Source organism: Ostrinia nubilalis, chromosome 12 (assembly GCF_963855985.1).
Source record: "Ostrinia nubilalis chromosome 12, ilOstNubi1.1, whole genome shotgun sequence".
Classification (NCBI taxonomy): domain Eukaryota; kingdom Metazoa; phylum Arthropoda; class Insecta; order Lepidoptera; family Crambidae; genus Ostrinia; species Ostrinia nubilalis.
In genome coordinates this window covers 7,732,420-7,752,198 of record NC_087099.1, presented here as the reverse complement: position 1 = coordinate 7,752,198, position 19,779 = coordinate 7,732,420, and the positions used below count along the sequence as shown (strand labels likewise).

The following is a 19,779-nucleotide window of genomic DNA, read 5'->3' as shown; positions in this document are numbered from 1 at the left end:
TAGAATATTTTGTTGACAAAAATGATTTTAGTTTCTAAACATTTTATTACTAAACTATTTCTACTACTAAGAACATTATGAACTCCAAAAGTGCTGGAAATTATGCACTGAATTTTTTTTACGATTGCTGTCTTATAACTTTAACTCTCATGTTTGTCTCCTCTCCCTACGGAAGAAGCAAAGGAATTTCAAATGGATGAATACTAAAATAGCAAGGTTTCATGTTTAGTGTCGTTTACATCAAAAACATTGGTCATGTACGGATTAAGGCTCATCAAGAGACACAGTGGGTTAGGTATCTTGTTGTAATACAGGTTATTTTCAACAGTAACGTATAATCGACTTTACATATAACTTTAAAAGCCAAAGAGTACCAAAAGAATTGCACAGAGACCACGGTTCCTTTACAGAAGGAAGTCGCCGTTTGTGCAGCATAAATTGGCCGACGTCTGCGGCAAGCGGCACACGCGAGGTCGTGCGATTTGTTAGCATACAGTTTCCAACCTTATGTCAATGCAGTAAGAACTACGACATGTGTTTATGTATTTGGCACCTGTACATGCTGCAGATTAGCCCCCGATTGCTAAGTCAGCTTCTCTTTGTGTCGCTCACGTAACTGCTGAAAGTGTGGCTTGAAACTAGACTATACATATTATGTACACCTACATAAACCTATTTCTTCTTTATTTTATACACAGCTATGTGAATGTAATTGTACATAAAGAACTTAGTGTCACATCATGTATGTAATAACGAGTTCATGGCTGTAATTTAAATTAAGTGAATACTTATGAAATTACTACCTAAGTAAAAGCAGTCAAAGGCAGATACGCCACTTGACTTAAAAATAATATGACGTACCAGTTTAAAAGGTAGTAAATGTCTGTTTTCCGGTTCCGTGGCCGAGTCCCCCAGTATTTGACGCACCCGTGGTGGACGCCCCCGATTTAAATAAATTTAATATCATATTTTTTTCGGCTTTTGCACTAAGTACAGTCAACGAAAAAAGTTTTACAAGCCAATTATTATACTAAACTATGCATGTTTGACGCTATTTATGCAATCTGGGAGCAAAATTTTAACCCAAAACCAGCAGTAGTAAGAAACAAAAAACTTTTGTAGTAATTATTTTGCATTTCATTAGATTCATTTTTGTGTTTAATTCTACTGGCCTAATAAATATTTATTCGTTTATAAACATTTTTGTGCCTGACTGTACATTTGATTAAAAATTGCTTCAAATCGAATTTAACTGACCGGGGGCGTCGACCACGGGTGCGTCGAAAACTGGGGGACTCGGCCACGGACCCTGTTTTCCTGCCTATTTTTCCATTCAAGCTTTTTGCGTTTGATCGTGATGATTGGCATTATTTTTGGCTCATATTCTTCGTGACAAGTTACCTGTGTCAGTTAAGCCATCTTTGATCACAACAAGAACGCCGATGTCATTTATTATTTTGATCAATCGACAGCACATCACACTTAGTTTTTTGTTGCAAAGTCGCTCTTATTACAAGTACATAAGACCCTAGAGTGTTGAGCTGGATGTGCTTCGTCTGTGGTTCAGTTTGACAGGCCGTCACTCCTCGGTGGATACGAGGCCGCGGAGTCATGCAGATTGAATTACGTTTTTTGTACAAATTAAAGTCCAATTTAGCCTAAATAAGTTCCAATGCCTGGAACCAATAATGTGGGTTTTGGAATTAATGAGATATCAAGATTTAGCTGTCGGTTTAGTCTCTTTTGTTTAAAGTACGAGCAATAAGACATAGAGTTAAAAGTAAAAACTACGCATCTTATTAACTACAAATGAGTGTAATATTGCGATGACCTAGTCATATCCAAAAGCATTTCAGATATTTTTGTTGCCAATTCGTACCTATTTACATTGTAAAATCACCACAATAATTAGCTTGATAGCCGTCGACTGAATCTGACTACCTACAAATCATATGAATTGCTGATCTTAACTAAGAAGTTAGGTATTTGTTCCACAGTCAACAGTGTTTAAGTCATCATAAGTTATGTTCATCACGCCTACCTTGTTCTACTATGACATTCAAATCCGGGTATCTTTGTCGGTATATTGTTAACTTATTTACATCAGTAAGTAGAAACCAATCATAGATTTTACTATTAATTTCGTTCGTACGATTCAGCCAAATGACGTCCACTGCTGGACAAAAAAGCCTCCCCTAAGGATTTCCATAACGACCGGTTCTGCGCTGCTCGCATCCAGGTTCTTCCCGTGACCTTCACCAGATCGTCGGTCCACCTAGTGATTATTCATTTACAAACTAATATTTTTAGAAAGTGTTAGATTACATAAAATGCTCGTTTTGTACATAACATTAGATGGGAGTAAATAGGAACCGGATATTTAGATTGATTAAGATCCATTAACTACGTTAGTGTTAAACTAAACAACTTTCGCTAGAAGTCGGTAATATTCTCACCTCTCTATAAGTACCAATAAACATCATAAAAGTAACGTAAATATTTTCATTCCTGGAAGAGAGTAGCGGCGTAAACAAAGAAATTAATCGAATCGAAGAATCGCATCTTAAAACTTTAACCAACTTGAAAAAATAGGCAATTCGATTTTACCAAGTTGTTTAGATTGAAGAAAGTTAAGATAAAAAATGTTTATAATGTTATGAGAGATAATTTTAAGTTAATAATTACTCAAGGTGTACTTGTAGTGTTACACAGCTATCGGTTCACCTGCTGCAAATAAGTTGGTTTCAAGGTTGGCTCGGCCTCAAACGGTCGTTGTGCTGTTTTTGCGTAGGAAGTCCTAAGATATTATACTGTACGCTATAAAACCTCCCAGGGTATAATTACTCGATACTTTTAAAATGAAAATTTATTACGCTTTTGGTGCAAAAGATTCGTGCTTTTGTGAACCAAATCATGTACACCGCCCTTTATAGAAGTAAATGGCATAAATTAAATCAGATTGAATAAGTAATCTTTATCTGAAACTAGCTGACCCGGCGAACTTTGTTCCGCCTTAATGGCAATAAATAAGCAGACTTTTTTTTAATTTCGAACGGGATAAAAAGTATCCTATGTCCTTCTCCTGGCTCTAAACTACCTCCATGACAATTTTCAGCTAAATCGGTTCAGCCGTTCTTGAGTTATAAGTGGAGTAACTAACACGACTTTCTTTTATATATATAGATATACAGGGTGGAAACGATAAGTGATCTCATTCGATTATTTCTAAACTATACAAGATATCGAAAAACTGATTACTGATCCTGAAAGTGCTTCACGAGCTCTTTCAAACGATATCAGTAATAGGTTACAGAATTAACTGGATCTATCCGAAAATTCAATGTTTTCAGCCTCCATACTAAATGTATGCCACTATGCCAGCCACACAACATAAGAAGTGTTATTTTTTTATTTTAAATCATAAACACTTAAAATTAACTCGTAAATTGCATTTTTATTTAAAATTATTCATGGAAAACATTGGTTTTAGGCTTTACTTGCTATAATATTATCAAGACATGAGTGCCATGACTGTGGCAGTAGTAAATGTATGGAAACTAGAAACATTGAATCTTCGATCCAGTTTATTTTATAACTTATTATTGGTATCGTTGGATAGAGCTCGTGGAGCACTTTCAGGATCAGTAACCAGTTTTTGGATATCTTGAATAGTTTTTAATATTATGCGCTTTTACTAAATGTATGGACGCTGGAAACAATTAATTTTCAGATAGATCCAATTTATTTTGTAACCTATTATTGGTACCGTTGGATAGAACTCGTGAAGCACTTTCAGGATCAGTAACCAGTTTTTGGATATCTTGTATAGTTTAGAAATAATCAAGTGAGATCACTTATCGTTTCCACCCTGTAGATAGAGCAATAGAAAAGTACGGTAACGACCATCAATATCAAGCCAAGCGCTGTGACATCTTTATGAAGTTCAAATAGCTCTATTTTGCAAACAAAATGGTGTACAGTAATTGGTTACAAAAGACTATCTATTTCTCACGAACGCAAGACATACTTAAATAAACCTTTAATAAAAAAAACGTAACATCCAAATTAAAGTCGAATCAAGAATACTCGTAATATTACTGATGCAACAGTATTACCGTAGTCAAAGTCACTATCCCACGCGGCAAGCATGATTGTTTGAATTTCACCGGCCAAGATTGATTGCACTTGCCTAAATAATGAATGATTATCCAGCCAATATCATTATTAAATCAAATAGACCGAGTTATTTGTTGTTCAAGACATCGCACTCGCCAATTACCATGTGATCTATTTCAAATAACGCTCGTGTGGGAAGGTACCTGACTGGTTATAAAATTAGAGAATTGGTCATGCACAGGCCGAGGAGTGGAACTATTTATATAATGAGTTTTTTTTTCTCCATTTAGCACTGAACCATGTTGTGGGGTGAGGCGAAATTACCCGGCGCCTTAAGCTTCTTTTATTGTAGCCTCTTTGGTTTCGCTGCTTACTTTCGTGAGTCACGAGTATAAAACTGTCGCCGTCCCTTATTAGGCACATATTCCTACCCTTCTGAATGTGTTAGTAATAAATCCGTTTATAGATTTGGATAATACCACTTTTAATTTAGCAGTCTCGCTCCGTTTGGGGGCACCATGCATTGTCCCCCATCGCTGTCCCTGCGGTGACATGGTTGACTCCCTTGGTCATCACGGACTGTCATGCAGCAGAAGTGCCGGGAGATTTTCCCGTCACGCCAGCCTCAATGACATCATACGCAGGTCTCTTTCTAGCGCTTCCGTACCGGCCATTCTTGAACCAAATGGCCTGGTTCGAAGTGATGGTAAGAGACCTGATGGTATGACTTTGGTTCCATGGAAGGTGGGACGGCCACTAGTGTGGGATGCAACCTGCGTAGACACACTGGCACCGTCTCATCTTCCGCAAACCTCGTCTGGGGCTGGTACTGCCGCTGCATCAGCGGAATCCCTCAAGCGACGCAAATATGTAGGTCTTAGTAGTACCTACATGTTTGAGCCATTTGGGGTCGAGACGCTAGGTCCGTGGGGACCAAGTGCTCATCGCCTGTACAGGGAATTAGCCAAGCGGCTGATTGACTGTACAGGTGATAGAAGAGCTGGCGCATTTCTTGGCCAACGAATCAGTTTGGCCATTCAGCGCGGAAATGCAGCCAGCATTCTGGGCACCATGTCGCGTTGTTTGGACAGCGATTTGGGACATATTTTTTATTTGTAAATATTTGTAAATATTTAATTTTAGTCTATGTAGGTTAATTATTTGTATTATTCTTAATCTCTTAATTCTATACTTTTAATAAACTTATTATTCATTTATAGATTTGGCGATACGTTTATGTTTAGATTAACGTACCAACGATGGCACATAAAGCTGTATATACCTAGTTGTGATATCATCATCAGGTCATTCCCTTCAGGCCCCGCGAATCGAGACACAATAGATAATCAATTGTTACGCGGTCATATGCGACCGCTTGGGGATTGATGGGTAACGGGGCAAGAGCATGACCCTTTCTAAATGACTACAGGCAAATGGAGGATTTGGCCTACACTACCTACGCTGGCTAGACGGGTTGGGGACTGGGGTTGATGTTCGCATATTTGTCCCTTTTACGACATCCGCTTAATTGTAATTAGTCTAAGCTATTTTCGGTATTGAAATGTCTACGGCTGTACCTATTAAAACTGAAACTTCATCTGGCTAGTCTCTAGGGAAATATTCCTGGTTAAATTTATGTTTTATACGACGATATTTAATCTGGAAAGCCCTTAAATCCCTGCGGGCACTCAGGTGTCGACCTAGTCAAATATGTTTTAATATCGCCTTAAAACCCAGATTATCATTTACACTGGCCCTTGTTCGTTAATTCTAAAGGGAAAGGTTAATGTAAGCTTAGGAAATATTCTAAAATGGTGTATTTAATCCGATTTATTGCTTTATTTTATGGGTACAAGTTCCATCATTCAAGTTTTTGTTATGACCGATCGTATAAGTCAGGTCAGTAATCTTCTTACTGGTTGAGGTGTCGGATTTTATAGAATGCCGTAATAAGCTTATTTTTATACGACACTAGAGGGGATACTGTCATATTAAAATTAAGTCATTAAACTAAATATTTATGGTTCAATTCTTTACAAACTTTAACATAAAAACTGAAAAGTTTCTTCAACTACTGGAATATAATAGTAATGGTTTAGATTTTACTCGTAGGTTTATGTAAAATATTTATGACAGCTCGCTATATTGACATTCTCAGAATACCTTATTCATCATAGGTAACATCGATGATTCAACAAGTCATTAGTCTCTTATCGGTTTGTACAATAGCGTCATTTGATGCTTAGCAATGTGCTACACTTAGCACTCCTATTAGACCTTACTCTGCTAACGTGTTCGAAGGATCTGACTCAATCTGTCTCTGTTACTTCTTATGGCTTGAAAGAGGAAGAAATTAATATGAGGTCTACTTTGTCTAGATTTTATTTACTTAAGCAATAGTTTCTCGGAAGCAAGGGATTGTCCGAATAACATTTCTCCGTGCGCCGGCGCCGCGCCGTATTAGGATTTAGGACTACGAGGTGAAAGGTCGTAACGTACCGTATCGGCTCATGTTACCATTCTCACGTCCTCTTAGTGCTTATATTTGTTGTTAGTTATGACAACACCAGGACATGGACCACATCATACTTTCTAATTAGTGGGCTTACAATGGGAATTGTCAACAGTAGTTGGGGTCTTGTCAAATAAGCATGGACAAACAACTTTTGATTATTTCTTCAAACAAATCATAAAACTCAGAAATGTACCTAAGATAATAAAAGCTTGATCGCAAAGAAACCGCAACTGATTTCGATAATTCAAAAATTGAACAATGGATTCCTCAGAATTTCCGTAAACAACATCAAAGAGCACGAAGGTCAACAAATAATTGAATAATTTTGTGAAGTCAATTGATCGAATTCACCACGAGGATGGATCGCGTCGTAGCTTCGGGACAGGTTGTTATCTAGGTCACTTCATTTTTTACGGCGGTAAGTAGAACAGGCAAGTGGCCGAAATGTCATTTCCGTTATCTGCTCTTGACAAACAGAAAGAACTTGAACCGCACTATATGTCATTGTTGCCTCAAATATCGAGGTTAAAATCTAGTACGATTATATTTCACCTTTCATCAACTCAATTGGGTATCGCCAGTCAGTTAACTATTAACTATTGCATCATTTTAACCAAAGGAATAGTCAGAACCTTCAACAATTGTAGAATAATGCAATATTTTAATTAGACAAATGCAATACCGCGTTCGCAACTTTAACACCGCTACCACGAAAGTTGAGTGAATGGGATATTATCGTCAACGATGGGTTTTTGTTCGGCGCTTTAGGAATGAATAAGCAGGCTACAGTCTCGTGGTAGAGGTCTAAACGACCTCCATTTGCAGCTCACTGCCAATTTGCCGATCTCACGGGCAGTTCTCCGGTGCCTTGGGAGTTGCAAAAACACTGCAAAATCCTGTTTGTTAATTGTAGATTCCATTTTGTTTTATTTTGAGTCTTGCTGCTTAGGGTTAAGCTTCTGTTGCTTTTACACTATGTTGAAAATAAACACTAGAATACAATCTCAAAATATGGTAGATTATCATGAGAATAGCTACGGTTCTATTTATTAAAATGTAGAGTAATGACTATCAACTTGAACAGACATCAGTTAAAGACCCACAAATGATGAACACGGTTAATACGAACATTAACGCATTTTTCTCGGCGGTGCGCCTCATTACAAAATAAAACGAGCACAGATTCGGATAATAAAGCGACATGAATATCCGAAATGTCCGAAAGTTGGCCCAAAGCCAGCGATTGGACGGGTATTATCAAAACAACGACCACATAATGGAACGCCTTCTAACGGAATGCATTCCACGAAATTTGGAAAGAGTTTTACCGTTAAATTGGAAATGTAATTTGGAGTTTCTACTTGGGTGTGCTTAGAACACTATCCTAACTTCTATTTTTGTGATAAAACATCAAATCAATATAAATCAAGGTTCAATTCAGGGCTGTTTAAAATCTGATTAAGCATAAAATGACTCTATCTCTAATCGCCACGTCGTCCAGGTATAATTTCTCATGAATAAAACCGAGACGCGAGACGAATCGGACCTCAGCAGATATTATCATAATCCCGAACAAGATGAATCCTGTTTAACATCGAATGCAGTGCGGTAGTTAAGATTCCTGCAATATGAGTTCATTCATTGAAGAAATGTGGACTCACCACCCACAAACACCGCTTAATATTTTACCATCGTTATCATAATTGCTATAATTAAACCAAGTAAGAATTAATTAAATTAATTTATTAACGACGTTAATGTGTTATTTTGCATCGGCAACACCTTAATGTCTTAATGAGCTTAATAATGTTTCATAGCTTTGCCTACAAGTGCCTACTATTATATAAATAATATCACTGGAAATCTCTCAATCTTATCTATAATGTTATGCGTTATCAAGAGGTACAGTGCACATTGACACACATTGAGGACTAAAATTAGTATGTATGTATATCTAAAACAAAACATAGCAGTAGCAGTAATTCTTGTGAGGCTAATCCCAGCAAACTAATACATTCGAATTACTCTGCCGATGCCGATGCCCTAAGTATACTCGTAGTTTCATGGACCTGTTAGACCAACTGGAAGAGACATCTATACATAATTTTTATAACCCACACCATGCCGAGTCCGCCCATGCTACACCCACCGGTCCACATTCTTCCACATAACGTTTTGACCGCAGATGCGTCGCTTAGAGTTCACCTTGCAAAACCACGCGTTGGTTTATGGTTTCATGGAGAAATCGGAGCATCGTCATTTGTAATATCTAAAACAAATAAAGCAGAACACTCTTAATATGGCATCATGGTTGATGCAGTTTACCGAACACCCGTCAAATGAGTTAGAATTTAATATCTAAATATTATAGGATCAAAACATAGGATCAAAATGGTTTGAAGGATCTGAGAGATATAGAGAACTGTGTTTTTTGTAGTAAAAGAATTTGTGCATTTGTACTCAGCGTGATTTCTATTGGTAAGTACAGTAAAAATTTAAAACTTGCAATATTTCTTCTAACTACGAATACGAGTCAAAACAAACTGACAGCGATAATGTTCTTTTCACGTTCTGGATTAATGTTTATTGATCTCTTCTAAAACTAATATAAGATTCATACAAACCGTTCCATCTAAATAAAACAATATCTATTAGGAGAATCACTGGTCTTAAGGTGATTCACTAAGGACGGGTTATGAATTAATGTAACAGTAACAAAAACAATCGAACGCCCCGTCCAAAGCTTCTCGTATGAGTCAGATGTACAGATGACACATCCGACTACAATATTTCTGTTGCAAACTCGCCTGTATTACAAGTGATTAAGAGCCCACAGTGTTTACCTTGACGTGCTGCTGTCTGTATTTGCGTCATGATTAGTCTGCCGGCCCCGCGCAGGAGTTCAATTCAATCTAAACCGCGTCACATTATGGTCATGCACAGACTATTGACGTTTCGTAAGACCACAATTGCAAAAAACCGCATTTTTTTTAAATAATTCTAAAGAGTCAATTACTCAATTGCTTAAATTATGTAGAGATTCTTTTGTTTTGACCGCCATGTCTTTAAGAGACTTGCGAAGGGCAGTCTTTGTGTCCTTTCACTTTAACAGTTTTTCAAAGTGATACAAAAACCTAAGTCGATCGTTGACGTTAGCCTAAATTAAGCAGCTATAATAAGTAATATACAAGTATAATATTATAAGGACAGGTATCAGAAGCTAGATACGTATGACGACCGCACACCAACATAACAAATTGGGGCTCCATATTATGTAGTTGTTTTAGGAGTAATTTTGCAAAAAAATGTAGAGCCATCTGCACAAACCGTGACGATGATTGACCCCATTAAATTTCCTTAGCACAAGGCATAATTATTTGCTGTTTTGTCCTCAAATATGCATCTAGGTATCTAAATTGTTGTGATAAAAGATACGAGTAAAGAACAAAAACCGCCCCACCTATATACGGCAGCTATTCTAAGAACATATCGATACCTCTGGGCTCAAAGGTCGTAAAGGACAAAATACCGAAAACGAGTTTTTTATACAGTTGTACTCAGAATTTAATTCTCTATCGATCTGTATATTTAGTTTGTCGAAATTCTCAAAAAAAGTGCCTTTACGACCCATCATATTTGATAAGCTAAACAGAATTCATCGTGAAAATTGGGGTGTAAATACCATTTGATTTTTTAGTACAGTTAGCATGGTAGTAAAGAACAAGTAAACACAATTTTTTGGGCGTATAATGTACATGTAGTATAATCTTTTGTCCTATACAACCCAAATTTTCATACCAAAATCTAAATAATTTGTCCTTTACGCCCTTAGATTATCTAAACAAATATTTTTAAAATCTACAAAGAGAGGATATTAAAACAACTGAGTAGGTAAATTTTATAGACGTTTCTTATTGTATTTAAGTATGTGCGTTTAGAACAAACGAAAGAACTAAAAAATCGTCAAAAATATGTAATAAAACTATTTTAGCGTGTAACGTTTATGTGATTTGTACATTAAAAAATGATGACATCTATCCACATCGGGTAAAGTAATGATGGTTTTTATTATTTCTCATATTTGACAAAACTAGGTATTTATCAGGTAAAAGATAATTAAAAGATGATCTAACAAAATGAAAACATGTTATAAAATAACATAACGTATTACCTAATTAAGTTAGGATAGTCATCATACAAATTTGAAAAATGAAAAAGCTAGATGAGAAAAAGAAGTCACCTTACTGTAGTACCATAAGGTGTCATTAATACCCGACTGCAGAAGAAGGGTTATGTTTTTTCGAGTGTATGTATGCATAAATCACACAAATGCTACGCTTTACATTTATTTTTAATGATTTCCTAGTAATTTTGACTAACGTTCTTTTGAGTTTTGACTGTAACAATTATAATAAATAAGTATAGTTTCTAAAGTTATTTGGATCAGCTAATAAAGTATAACTAGTAGGAAAAATATTTACGCTTAACATGGGAAAATATGTATAGTGTCAGTTGAGACTTACTAAAAAGCGTGAATGCACTTTTTTTCGAAGTTATATTTTTATATTAAAAATAATTGGCTTTTAAAAACTGTATTATGTAAGAGCAAATTAAGTGGATGTACTTTACTGGAATGAAAAACTTGCTATTTGTAATCTTACTTACCTAACCTTTCTACTTTTGTACCAAGTACAATGACATAATTTCAAGCTATTATGAATAACAATGTTTAATCTATTTAGAATAATTATAGTTTGGTTTTCGTTTGTCCTTAATAATTCTATCCTATCTGCAGTATCATAAGGTCAACTAATTGACAGACTGCCCTAAGGAATTAAGTCCGCCATTTGTAGTTTTTCGAAAAAATAATAATGATTAAGTAAAATTAAATTGGTTTCGGCTTTTCGTATAAAGTAGACATTACTTCATAATAATTTATTTAAAAACGTCATAATATTTATTTTCTAAATTCGCTCTTATATCGGAAATGGTATCTTCTAGTTCGAAGATATCAAAACTTTTGCTTGCTTAAATAATAGTTTCATAAATTGTGTGCAAGACATTTTGAAGCCACGAAAAATCATTTTATTTCATAAAAAAATACCATAATTCATTAAAAATATGTGAAGAAATGGTATATTACATATCAAATACCATAAAACAATAAATATTTAAGCTAAATTATCAATTTTCCCTTGCATAATACCTTACCTGGGTGTTCCGTTACGACCTATGAAAACCTATAAAATTATGTAAATTGTCCTTTATTACCTTGGTTTTATAGTTTTGTAAAATAAAAATAGACTTACGCCCTGAGCAACTTGCCTAGGACGAATATTTGCGGGGCGTAAAGGTCTTTTTATTGTAATTTTGAGGGCGTAAAGGAAATCTATCTCGGTAAATACTGCCCTAGTCCAGTTTTTCAATACTTCCTCGGAAAATGCTGTGAATTCTAAGCACTTTCTTCTTAGGTCATATTTTAATAGCTCAAAAAACAAAAAAGTTATTGTCGAATAAAAAAATAAAAAATCGTTTTTTGCTTCTCCTGAAAAGTCGTACTTTGTCCTTTACGACCTTTGAGCCCAGAGGTATCGATATTATTCCTGATCCTGACCTTCTCTGGTACACGATGGCATATTAACGTAAACACTGGCATCTTATGTGATTGTAATAGTGGTGACTTTACAATAAAAATGCTTTCAACTACAAAGCTAATATTGCTCAGTTTTCCTTGTTTGTTTCTGGATGCGCACAACATTCCCTACAAGGCAAGCGGTCTGAGCCGGCCCGCCCACGGGGAGCTCAGTAGAATAAACAGCTACCACTACGCCTTAGGTTTCAAGCACATCACAAATAACAATCTGGTTTTTGCTGGCCTTTATCGATCTATCATCGATTGGTGTTACCTATCGTACGTTGACTGAGGGCAAAAAATAACCAGTTACGATAATGTAGAACGAATGTAGGTACGTAGCGTGGGAACTACCTACCTATCCATCAACCTTTTGGGATCGAAGCATGCAAAAACTATTTTTACCTGAAACATGGTTTAGTTGAAGGTCAGGTATGCCCTGTTTGAGCCACTTTGACCTTTAGCTTTAGTTACGATGTGTCGAAAACTCAAATCAGTCATGTTCGCCCGGAGCCATGTTAATGGGTTTTAGAAAGGGTAATTATAGACCTGCGCTTGTGTTAGAATCCCAGTACATGTTTCTAAAGTTCTGTTAAAAGCATCTAGATAACTAAGATCTAAATCAGCCACATAATAGTGTAGTATAAGCCTTACTTCAATACCTCGGTCTTGACGCCGCGATGTGGCGCCAACGGGAGACGGTTATTTATAGTAGGTACTCGAGTGTTCTATTATCCACTTTTATCCTCAATAAACCACCATAAAATTATCCACCCACTTTTAACAGCGATTTGTACCACTTGCTACAACAATCATGATTCACCGATACCTTCAAAGATTATCGCGTCATCGATGCGTTTAAGATAACTCGCAAACTCAACTTATAGAGTATTAAAACATTTCCTTATTGAATTTATAAAAGAACTGATTATGAATTTAATTAAAAATTTGCATTGGACATCAAAAATAATACGCTGCCATTTTTGTTTATTATAAATTCTAATTTCCTGTGTTGCTTGAACGTCGCATAATTTTATACGAGTAAAGAACAATGCCAATGCACGAAGTAACGACTACCTATACAAATCAAACTTTGTACTCTTTACTTTAGTCCCGATGACTTTGATTTTTGTGAGACATCAGATAGATTTATTTTCAATAATCAAAATAAGTCACTGTAGATACAGTATTTTGTACCATCGTACCTAAGGCATTGATGCTACAAAGAATTAAGTTTTGCTGAAGTCGTCCTCCTTAACGGCATTTGAAAATGGGCTCATTGAACGGTTTTTGTCTCTTCATCCTTCATTGTATTTGAAGATGTACCAAGTAGTTGATCCATTTTAAACGGTGTCTGTCTCTCTGTATAATATGAATATGAATATAGTCTATTTTGAATAGTGTCTCTCTATCATGTGACTTTTGCTAATGCTGCAGTTCGTCCTCTTTAGCTGTAGGTATACGAATATGGTCTATTTTGAACAATGTCTGTCTCTCATGTCACAGACTTTTCCTAATGCTGCAGTTCGTCCTTCTTAACTGTATATAAATAAGGGCTATTTTAACAATGTCTCTCATGTCGCAGACCTTTTGCTAATGCTGCAGTTTTTTTTTATGCATAACAAGGCAGGTATTTGACCACAATCGCACCTGATGTTAAGTTCCTCCTTAACTGTATTTTAACAGTGCATGTGTCTCGTTTCCAGGGCCACCGCCACGGCTGGGGCTGAAGGCGGCGAGCCCCGGGGTTGCCGCAGACGAGGACTGCAATAGCAACACCAGCCTCACCGGCAGTCAGCACTCCGCGCACGATGACTTGGATGCGCACTGCGACAACTCCGGCTATCTCTGGTTCCTTGACTATAAGTAAGTTCATCATCATCATCAGTTAGTTAAGCTAGACTCGTTAGTTTAGTCTGTCTAGTCAAAGAAGTAACTGCTGACCAAAGGTTCAGACTTTCCTCAACAGATTTTCCGCATCTATTTAGTTTTAGGTAATACCGAGGTTTTCCTAGGAAGAACGTTTCATCGAAAACAATTTTAGCCTAAATAATTCGCACTGACAACTGCCTACAGTTGCTTACACCACTTACTCTCATTACTAGCCGATTATAATTTTATCCCGAGCTGGTAATAGAGAAAGCTGTTGTAGAGCTGTGAAAATAGCCTTTTTTATGTTACAAGGTGTAAGGTCCCTGCAGGACTCCTTTCAGCAGAAAACCTCAGATATTTAAAACATGTGGTCTTCCTAACGACTTCAAATTTTGTAGTATGTTTGATAGATTTGCTTCAACCTTAATAACCCTGGGAAGTTTCCTTTGAATAAATCTACTATAATATGATTTTTTATATTATGTAACTTATTGTTTTCTCTCTCTCTTCCAGCCCAATCTTCAGAGACGGCTCGTGTCACCACACCTCAGTCCTATCCTCCGTGTCAGCATCGTACAAGGGCATAAGCGACCTGGCCTCGCGCTTCGAGTTCACCTCGCGGTACAACGACATCGCGCGGGACCTAGACGCGAACCTTGCGGAGGCTGACATGGAGAGCTTCAAGACCGAAGACATACACGCACTGCTGATGACCGCCAACCTGCCTCACGACGCCATCATTGACGACAGAACGCATGATGTGAGTTGGTCACGTACTCACGTTACACGTAGACCCCGTAAATATGAAAATGAAGTATTTTTTTAAATTTTGACCAATATTGGTACTTACTCTAAAAGGGCTCTTTTCAAGTCTCCTTATCTTTTGGGGCCTACTAGTGCTTCGACAGAAACGTATGGCAAGTTCTAGGATGATGATATTGTGATGCAACAGCATTGTCAAAGGCCTATGCTGTAGGTACTCAAGATTAGGATGTAGTCTAAAACGAAATGCAATCCCAATTCAGCTGAACCGAGATAAAATATAAAGTATACGGAAATGCTTGATGATGATATCAATTATTCAGGGTAGCCGAAGTAATATTAATATGTTAATACAAAACCAAATTATGTCATTAAATGAGTTAACTACATGCAATATATGGATCTTGCAAAATTGGGTCTCACAGATCAAGGATTGATAAATATGCAACTTACAAAATAAATGCAGTCTTATTAGGTAGTATGTTCAAAATTGGATCAGCCTTGTTACAAAAGGACAAGATCTTAATTAATGTTATGTTTTCTTATCGATTATCTTGTACTTATTTATCTGTTTTACACCTTTATTTCCAATCAAGTCCCAAGGGTCGGATTTCATTCGGCGAGGCTGGTAGCCACCGGAGCATCAACTTTCGTTTTGTAATGTAATCAGTTTCATTCCTGTTATGGTGCTGTGAAGTCGTCAATTTCACCGCAGTAGCCATTTCTTCGAATCATAGAACACCATGATCGATAATATCTGATGAAATGTCATTTCTATGAAACGTTTTGTACATATTGAGAAGTGTTGCATTAGCATAAAATTTATCTCAATAATAATAATGAATAAATATGTATGTAATTATTGTTATGATGTTGTTACTCGTCTTAATACTGATTACATTTTGCCTTTGCTATTCTTTGAGTAGGTATACAGATTTAAAGAGTATATTTACCTACTATTTTAAAACTTCCCATCATCAGCAAGGGAATGTAAGAAAAATTAAACTCATTGCGAGATGTCACCTTATTTTGCTTAATTTCACGCTAATGAAATCCAACCTTCACCCGACGCGTTTGACATTCTTGGCTGCCTTTGTAGATCGTTTCATTAAAATATCCCATTTTATTATGGTGTTGGCAACTAACATTATATTTTTTGTATTTGTTTCTTTATTTTTATTGTATGTATGTTTATTTTCAGTTGTTTAGTAATGAGTCGGTGGATGAGGGTCATTTGTGTGGTGTATTGCAGAGTAACCCCCGGGGCGAGATGTTTGCCAGCATCTCAAGCTCGCTCATGGAAAGATTTCGGTTCGACAGCAGTATCAGTATCGACAGTAGCTTTCAGGTTCGCCAGAAGCTGTTAAATGTTTCATTTCATAAACAAAACACTCATTAGATCACCGCTGCAGCTATCAGCACGTTCAGTTCAAACGCTATAGATACACAATACGCTGATAAATAAGGCCCAATTTTCTTTATTGGATGACATAAAATAGAAATTCGCTATGATTATTGCGGGTGTAATAGCATGGGTATACTCTATTAGCGCCATCTAGTCTGTAGCCGTTATAACTTCTAAAGTGCTTACGATAGATCACGCCAGATGTCGCTACTTACAAACCCGCTTAACTATCCAACAAAAATCTTTTCTTGAGTTTTATAGACATTTGAAAATACGAGATATTATTTTAATTGAAACAAAAACAAACTATTATTTTTATGCTTGATATTTATAAACATTTAATAAAAAACTTAATTAATTACTCGCGTTGTAAAATTAGTACCTAATTTAGGTACTTTGATAATGAGGTGAAAGCCATCTTTAATGATATTGGCGAAAATATTACATCTCAAATGAAATGTGCCTACATAAGTATAACTAAAGTCTCTAAGTAAAAAAGGCTGCATTTTGAAACTCTTAGAGCAGTTATAACGTGTTCATCAAAGAATATTCTCGTACTTAAATGATTTTGATTTGTACGCCAATGGCCGTCACGTTACCTCAATTAACTGTTATTCAGTCTCATGAGGACCCAACCCCACACATGCACATCACATAGAAAGCAGGGCGCCTGGCTCGCATTCACAACTACGCTTCCTACATCGAAAGACCAAGTACTTTGCTCCCACGGGATGTACCAATAGTAAAGATAAAATAGGACCATTTTCAATGTGTGCGTTCGTCCACACTGAATTGCGTCAATCAGTTTCAATATGCTCGTTATTCCCCCGGCCATACAGTCATTCCCTCCTCTCAGCATGCCCTTGTGTGCGTGCGCTATATTTAATTAACCGTATGTGAGGCCGCGCACATATTGCCACCATGTGTGCGTTACAGAGTTACCAATGAAGTCTATCCTGCCGGTCATAAATTCTCAAACTGCGAACGCGCTAATCGTAAATTCTGGGGCGTCAAGTTCTTAATTCACAAGGGCCTGTAAAATTTACAAATGCACAACGCCTCGCCCAACCTTGGCGGTTATTAGCACACTCATCATTCATTATTCCCTCATCAGTTTTAATGCTAATTGGCGAAACATTCAAAGCCCCTTTATGACTAAACTGTAGTACCGGCGTACTGCGCTTTGATAACAGTCGTGCTATAGACTCCTGACGGATAGGTAGGTCGTCGTAGTATGAGAATTGCGATTTATTGTATAGTTTGAGGATAGCATGCAGTGGCTAATATTAAAATTAATACGCCCGCTGCCCCAGTCGCGTCCAGGGCTCGCGGGAGTGCTGTGCAGTGTAAACTCTTGCGATGCGTTCAATCACGTGTTCCTTTTCCAGTAAAAGTGACCATTCCACGGACCTAATCGATAGTTGTGTGTGCGTTAGATAATAATTGTGGACCCTACGGTTACAATATTGAATCACTACCAGTGAAATGGCGCGATGCCACAGTGCGGGACGAGCTGGTGATTGATTTAGTGGTTCTAGGAGACAGTGAAAATAAACTGAAAGAATTAAAAATGGGTGTGACCGAGTACGATTGGGACTCTTATAATGGATATTACTCAGTGAGTCACGCGAGTACATTAATATAAATACCTACCATTAATCCTTGAGTTGACGTTGTTATTGCAGGGTGCTACGTCTAATAAAGTTATCAATAATATTATTATGACCATCGGCTTGAAACGTTTATTCATCTTAAGCACGCACATGCAACTCATGTTTGAAATTTCTCAACGGGTTTCAATAAAACTCTGCAATTACACTTTACATTCTCAATTTTATAATTTATCTACCATAATATTTCGTTTCTTCGAATTTTCTTATCTCATTGTAATTAGGCACATTATTTCCTTTGAACTAACACTATTATGATTAATACTGTTTATTTATGTATCATTACTTGTTTTACTTTCATTATTGTTTTGCTTATCTACCCTCAATTTGATTATTACCTAGTTGGCTATTTGGCTAATATCTGTCCAAATTCTTCTAACTAAAACCAATAAAAGTATGACACAACAATAAGTACGCAAGTTCATTCTGATGAGTAGTATTTGTGACCTCATTCATAGCAGGAAAAGGAATTTAAATGATAACGTAGCTGCTCCGCGTCCGCCATATTGTAAATTATAAAATGGGAATGGGCTCTTCTTTGTTGCTTTCAATACAATTTTTTGTGTTGCTGGTCTATTTTATGTTGTAGTAAATGCCGAAAACCCTAAACAATAAGCACAAGCGATAAGGGTATTGGGAACTTTTTATCGATACTGGGATAGCCCAGTTAGATTAGTTGTGTACCTCGCCTAGTTTATTCATGCTTAGATGCAAGCAGCAGTGCAGTTCCTTAAATTAGACGCACCATACATCCGCGTCCAGAATTATAACTAAACGTAAATGTTTATACCCAGTGCATGTGTTTCGAAATGTTCTAAGAACGATATAGAAAACGTGCTGCTTCTTACTTTTTGGGCCACTATTTGAATGAGTTAACGTTTTATGTTCAGATTTGTCATGGTTATAAGCAAAAGCGTAACCAGTTGCGCCTAGGATGTGTTAAGAGAATGGTGCATTGTTCGAGCTTCAACGTCCGTTTTGTGTCTGTAGGGTGAAGAATCTGTCGGTTCGATCAACACGATGTCGATATGCAAGTCGGAGTTGTTGTTCTCTCCGGTGAAGGAGGGGGCACACGGCGTTCACTTCAGTGTGGACAGTCTAGACTGCGAGCTGCCCACGGAGCAGGACCTCATCCTCACCTGCCAGGCCAACAAAGATAACTACACCATCGCCTTCGAGGGCAGCCTCACCACATACTCCGAGGATAGTGAGTGCGTTGAACTAGCCGTCAATCACAAACATGGTAAGTCACCGCTTTAACAAACAGATTATGATCATGTGAATCAAATATTTACAGCATATTAAAAGTTGTTACTCATAGTCATGACATAGCTTCCTTAAGAACGAATATCTATTCAAAAGCTGCAACTTCTGAATATCTAACTGTTAAGAATTTTATCGCAAAAGCGCAAAGTAAACATGTGTGTTTTCGCGAAGATTATGACTATGTTGACTTAACTTACGAAGATGATTCAGTTTTTCAATTACTCATGATAAGCTCACTACATTCTTGTTAATCATATATTTCAGACAAATTGGGTAAAGAAAATGTGAACGTAGTATTAGATAATGATGAAAGAACGCGCAGGAACTTAGAGTTATTAGAAAGATGTAAAAAATTAACAAATAAATTAACAACCTCTATGGCTAGAAGCGATTTAGGATTAACTACATGGAGTAAGCTTAAGAAACAGAGCAGTCAGTCACCCTTAAGGAGGTAAGAATAATTTCACGATGTTATTTTGTTGATTTATTCACAATTTATTGTATTTATATTATAAGGATATCATTATTAATTATCGATCAT

The 19,779-nt window shown here is 36.7% G+C and overlaps 1 protein-coding gene across 9 annotated transcripts in view; it reads left to right on the top strand.

The window, feature by feature from the left end:
* LOC135076878 (uncharacterized) overlaps positions 1-19,779 on the top strand; it is a 92,921-nt gene that overhangs the window by 62,722 nt on the left and 10,420 nt on the right. For 6 of the 9 annotated variants that reach the window (XM_063971365.1, XM_063971364.1, XM_063971360.1 and 3 more), the window contains 5 exons: positions 13,970-14,129; positions 14,649-14,895; positions 16,099-16,245; positions 18,963-19,215; positions 19,503-19,689. In XM_063971365.1, coding sequence (XP_063827435.1) covers positions 13,970-14,129; positions 14,649-14,895; positions 16,099-16,245; positions 18,963-19,215; positions 19,503-19,689 — 994 coding nt within the window. Of the gene's footprint in view, positions 1-13,969; positions 14,130-14,648; positions 14,896-16,098; positions 16,246-17,559; positions 17,921-18,962; positions 19,216-19,502; positions 19,690-19,779 lie in introns of those variants that run through there. The other 3 variants (XM_063971361.1, XM_063971366.1, XM_063971368.1) reach the window with 3 other exon arrangements.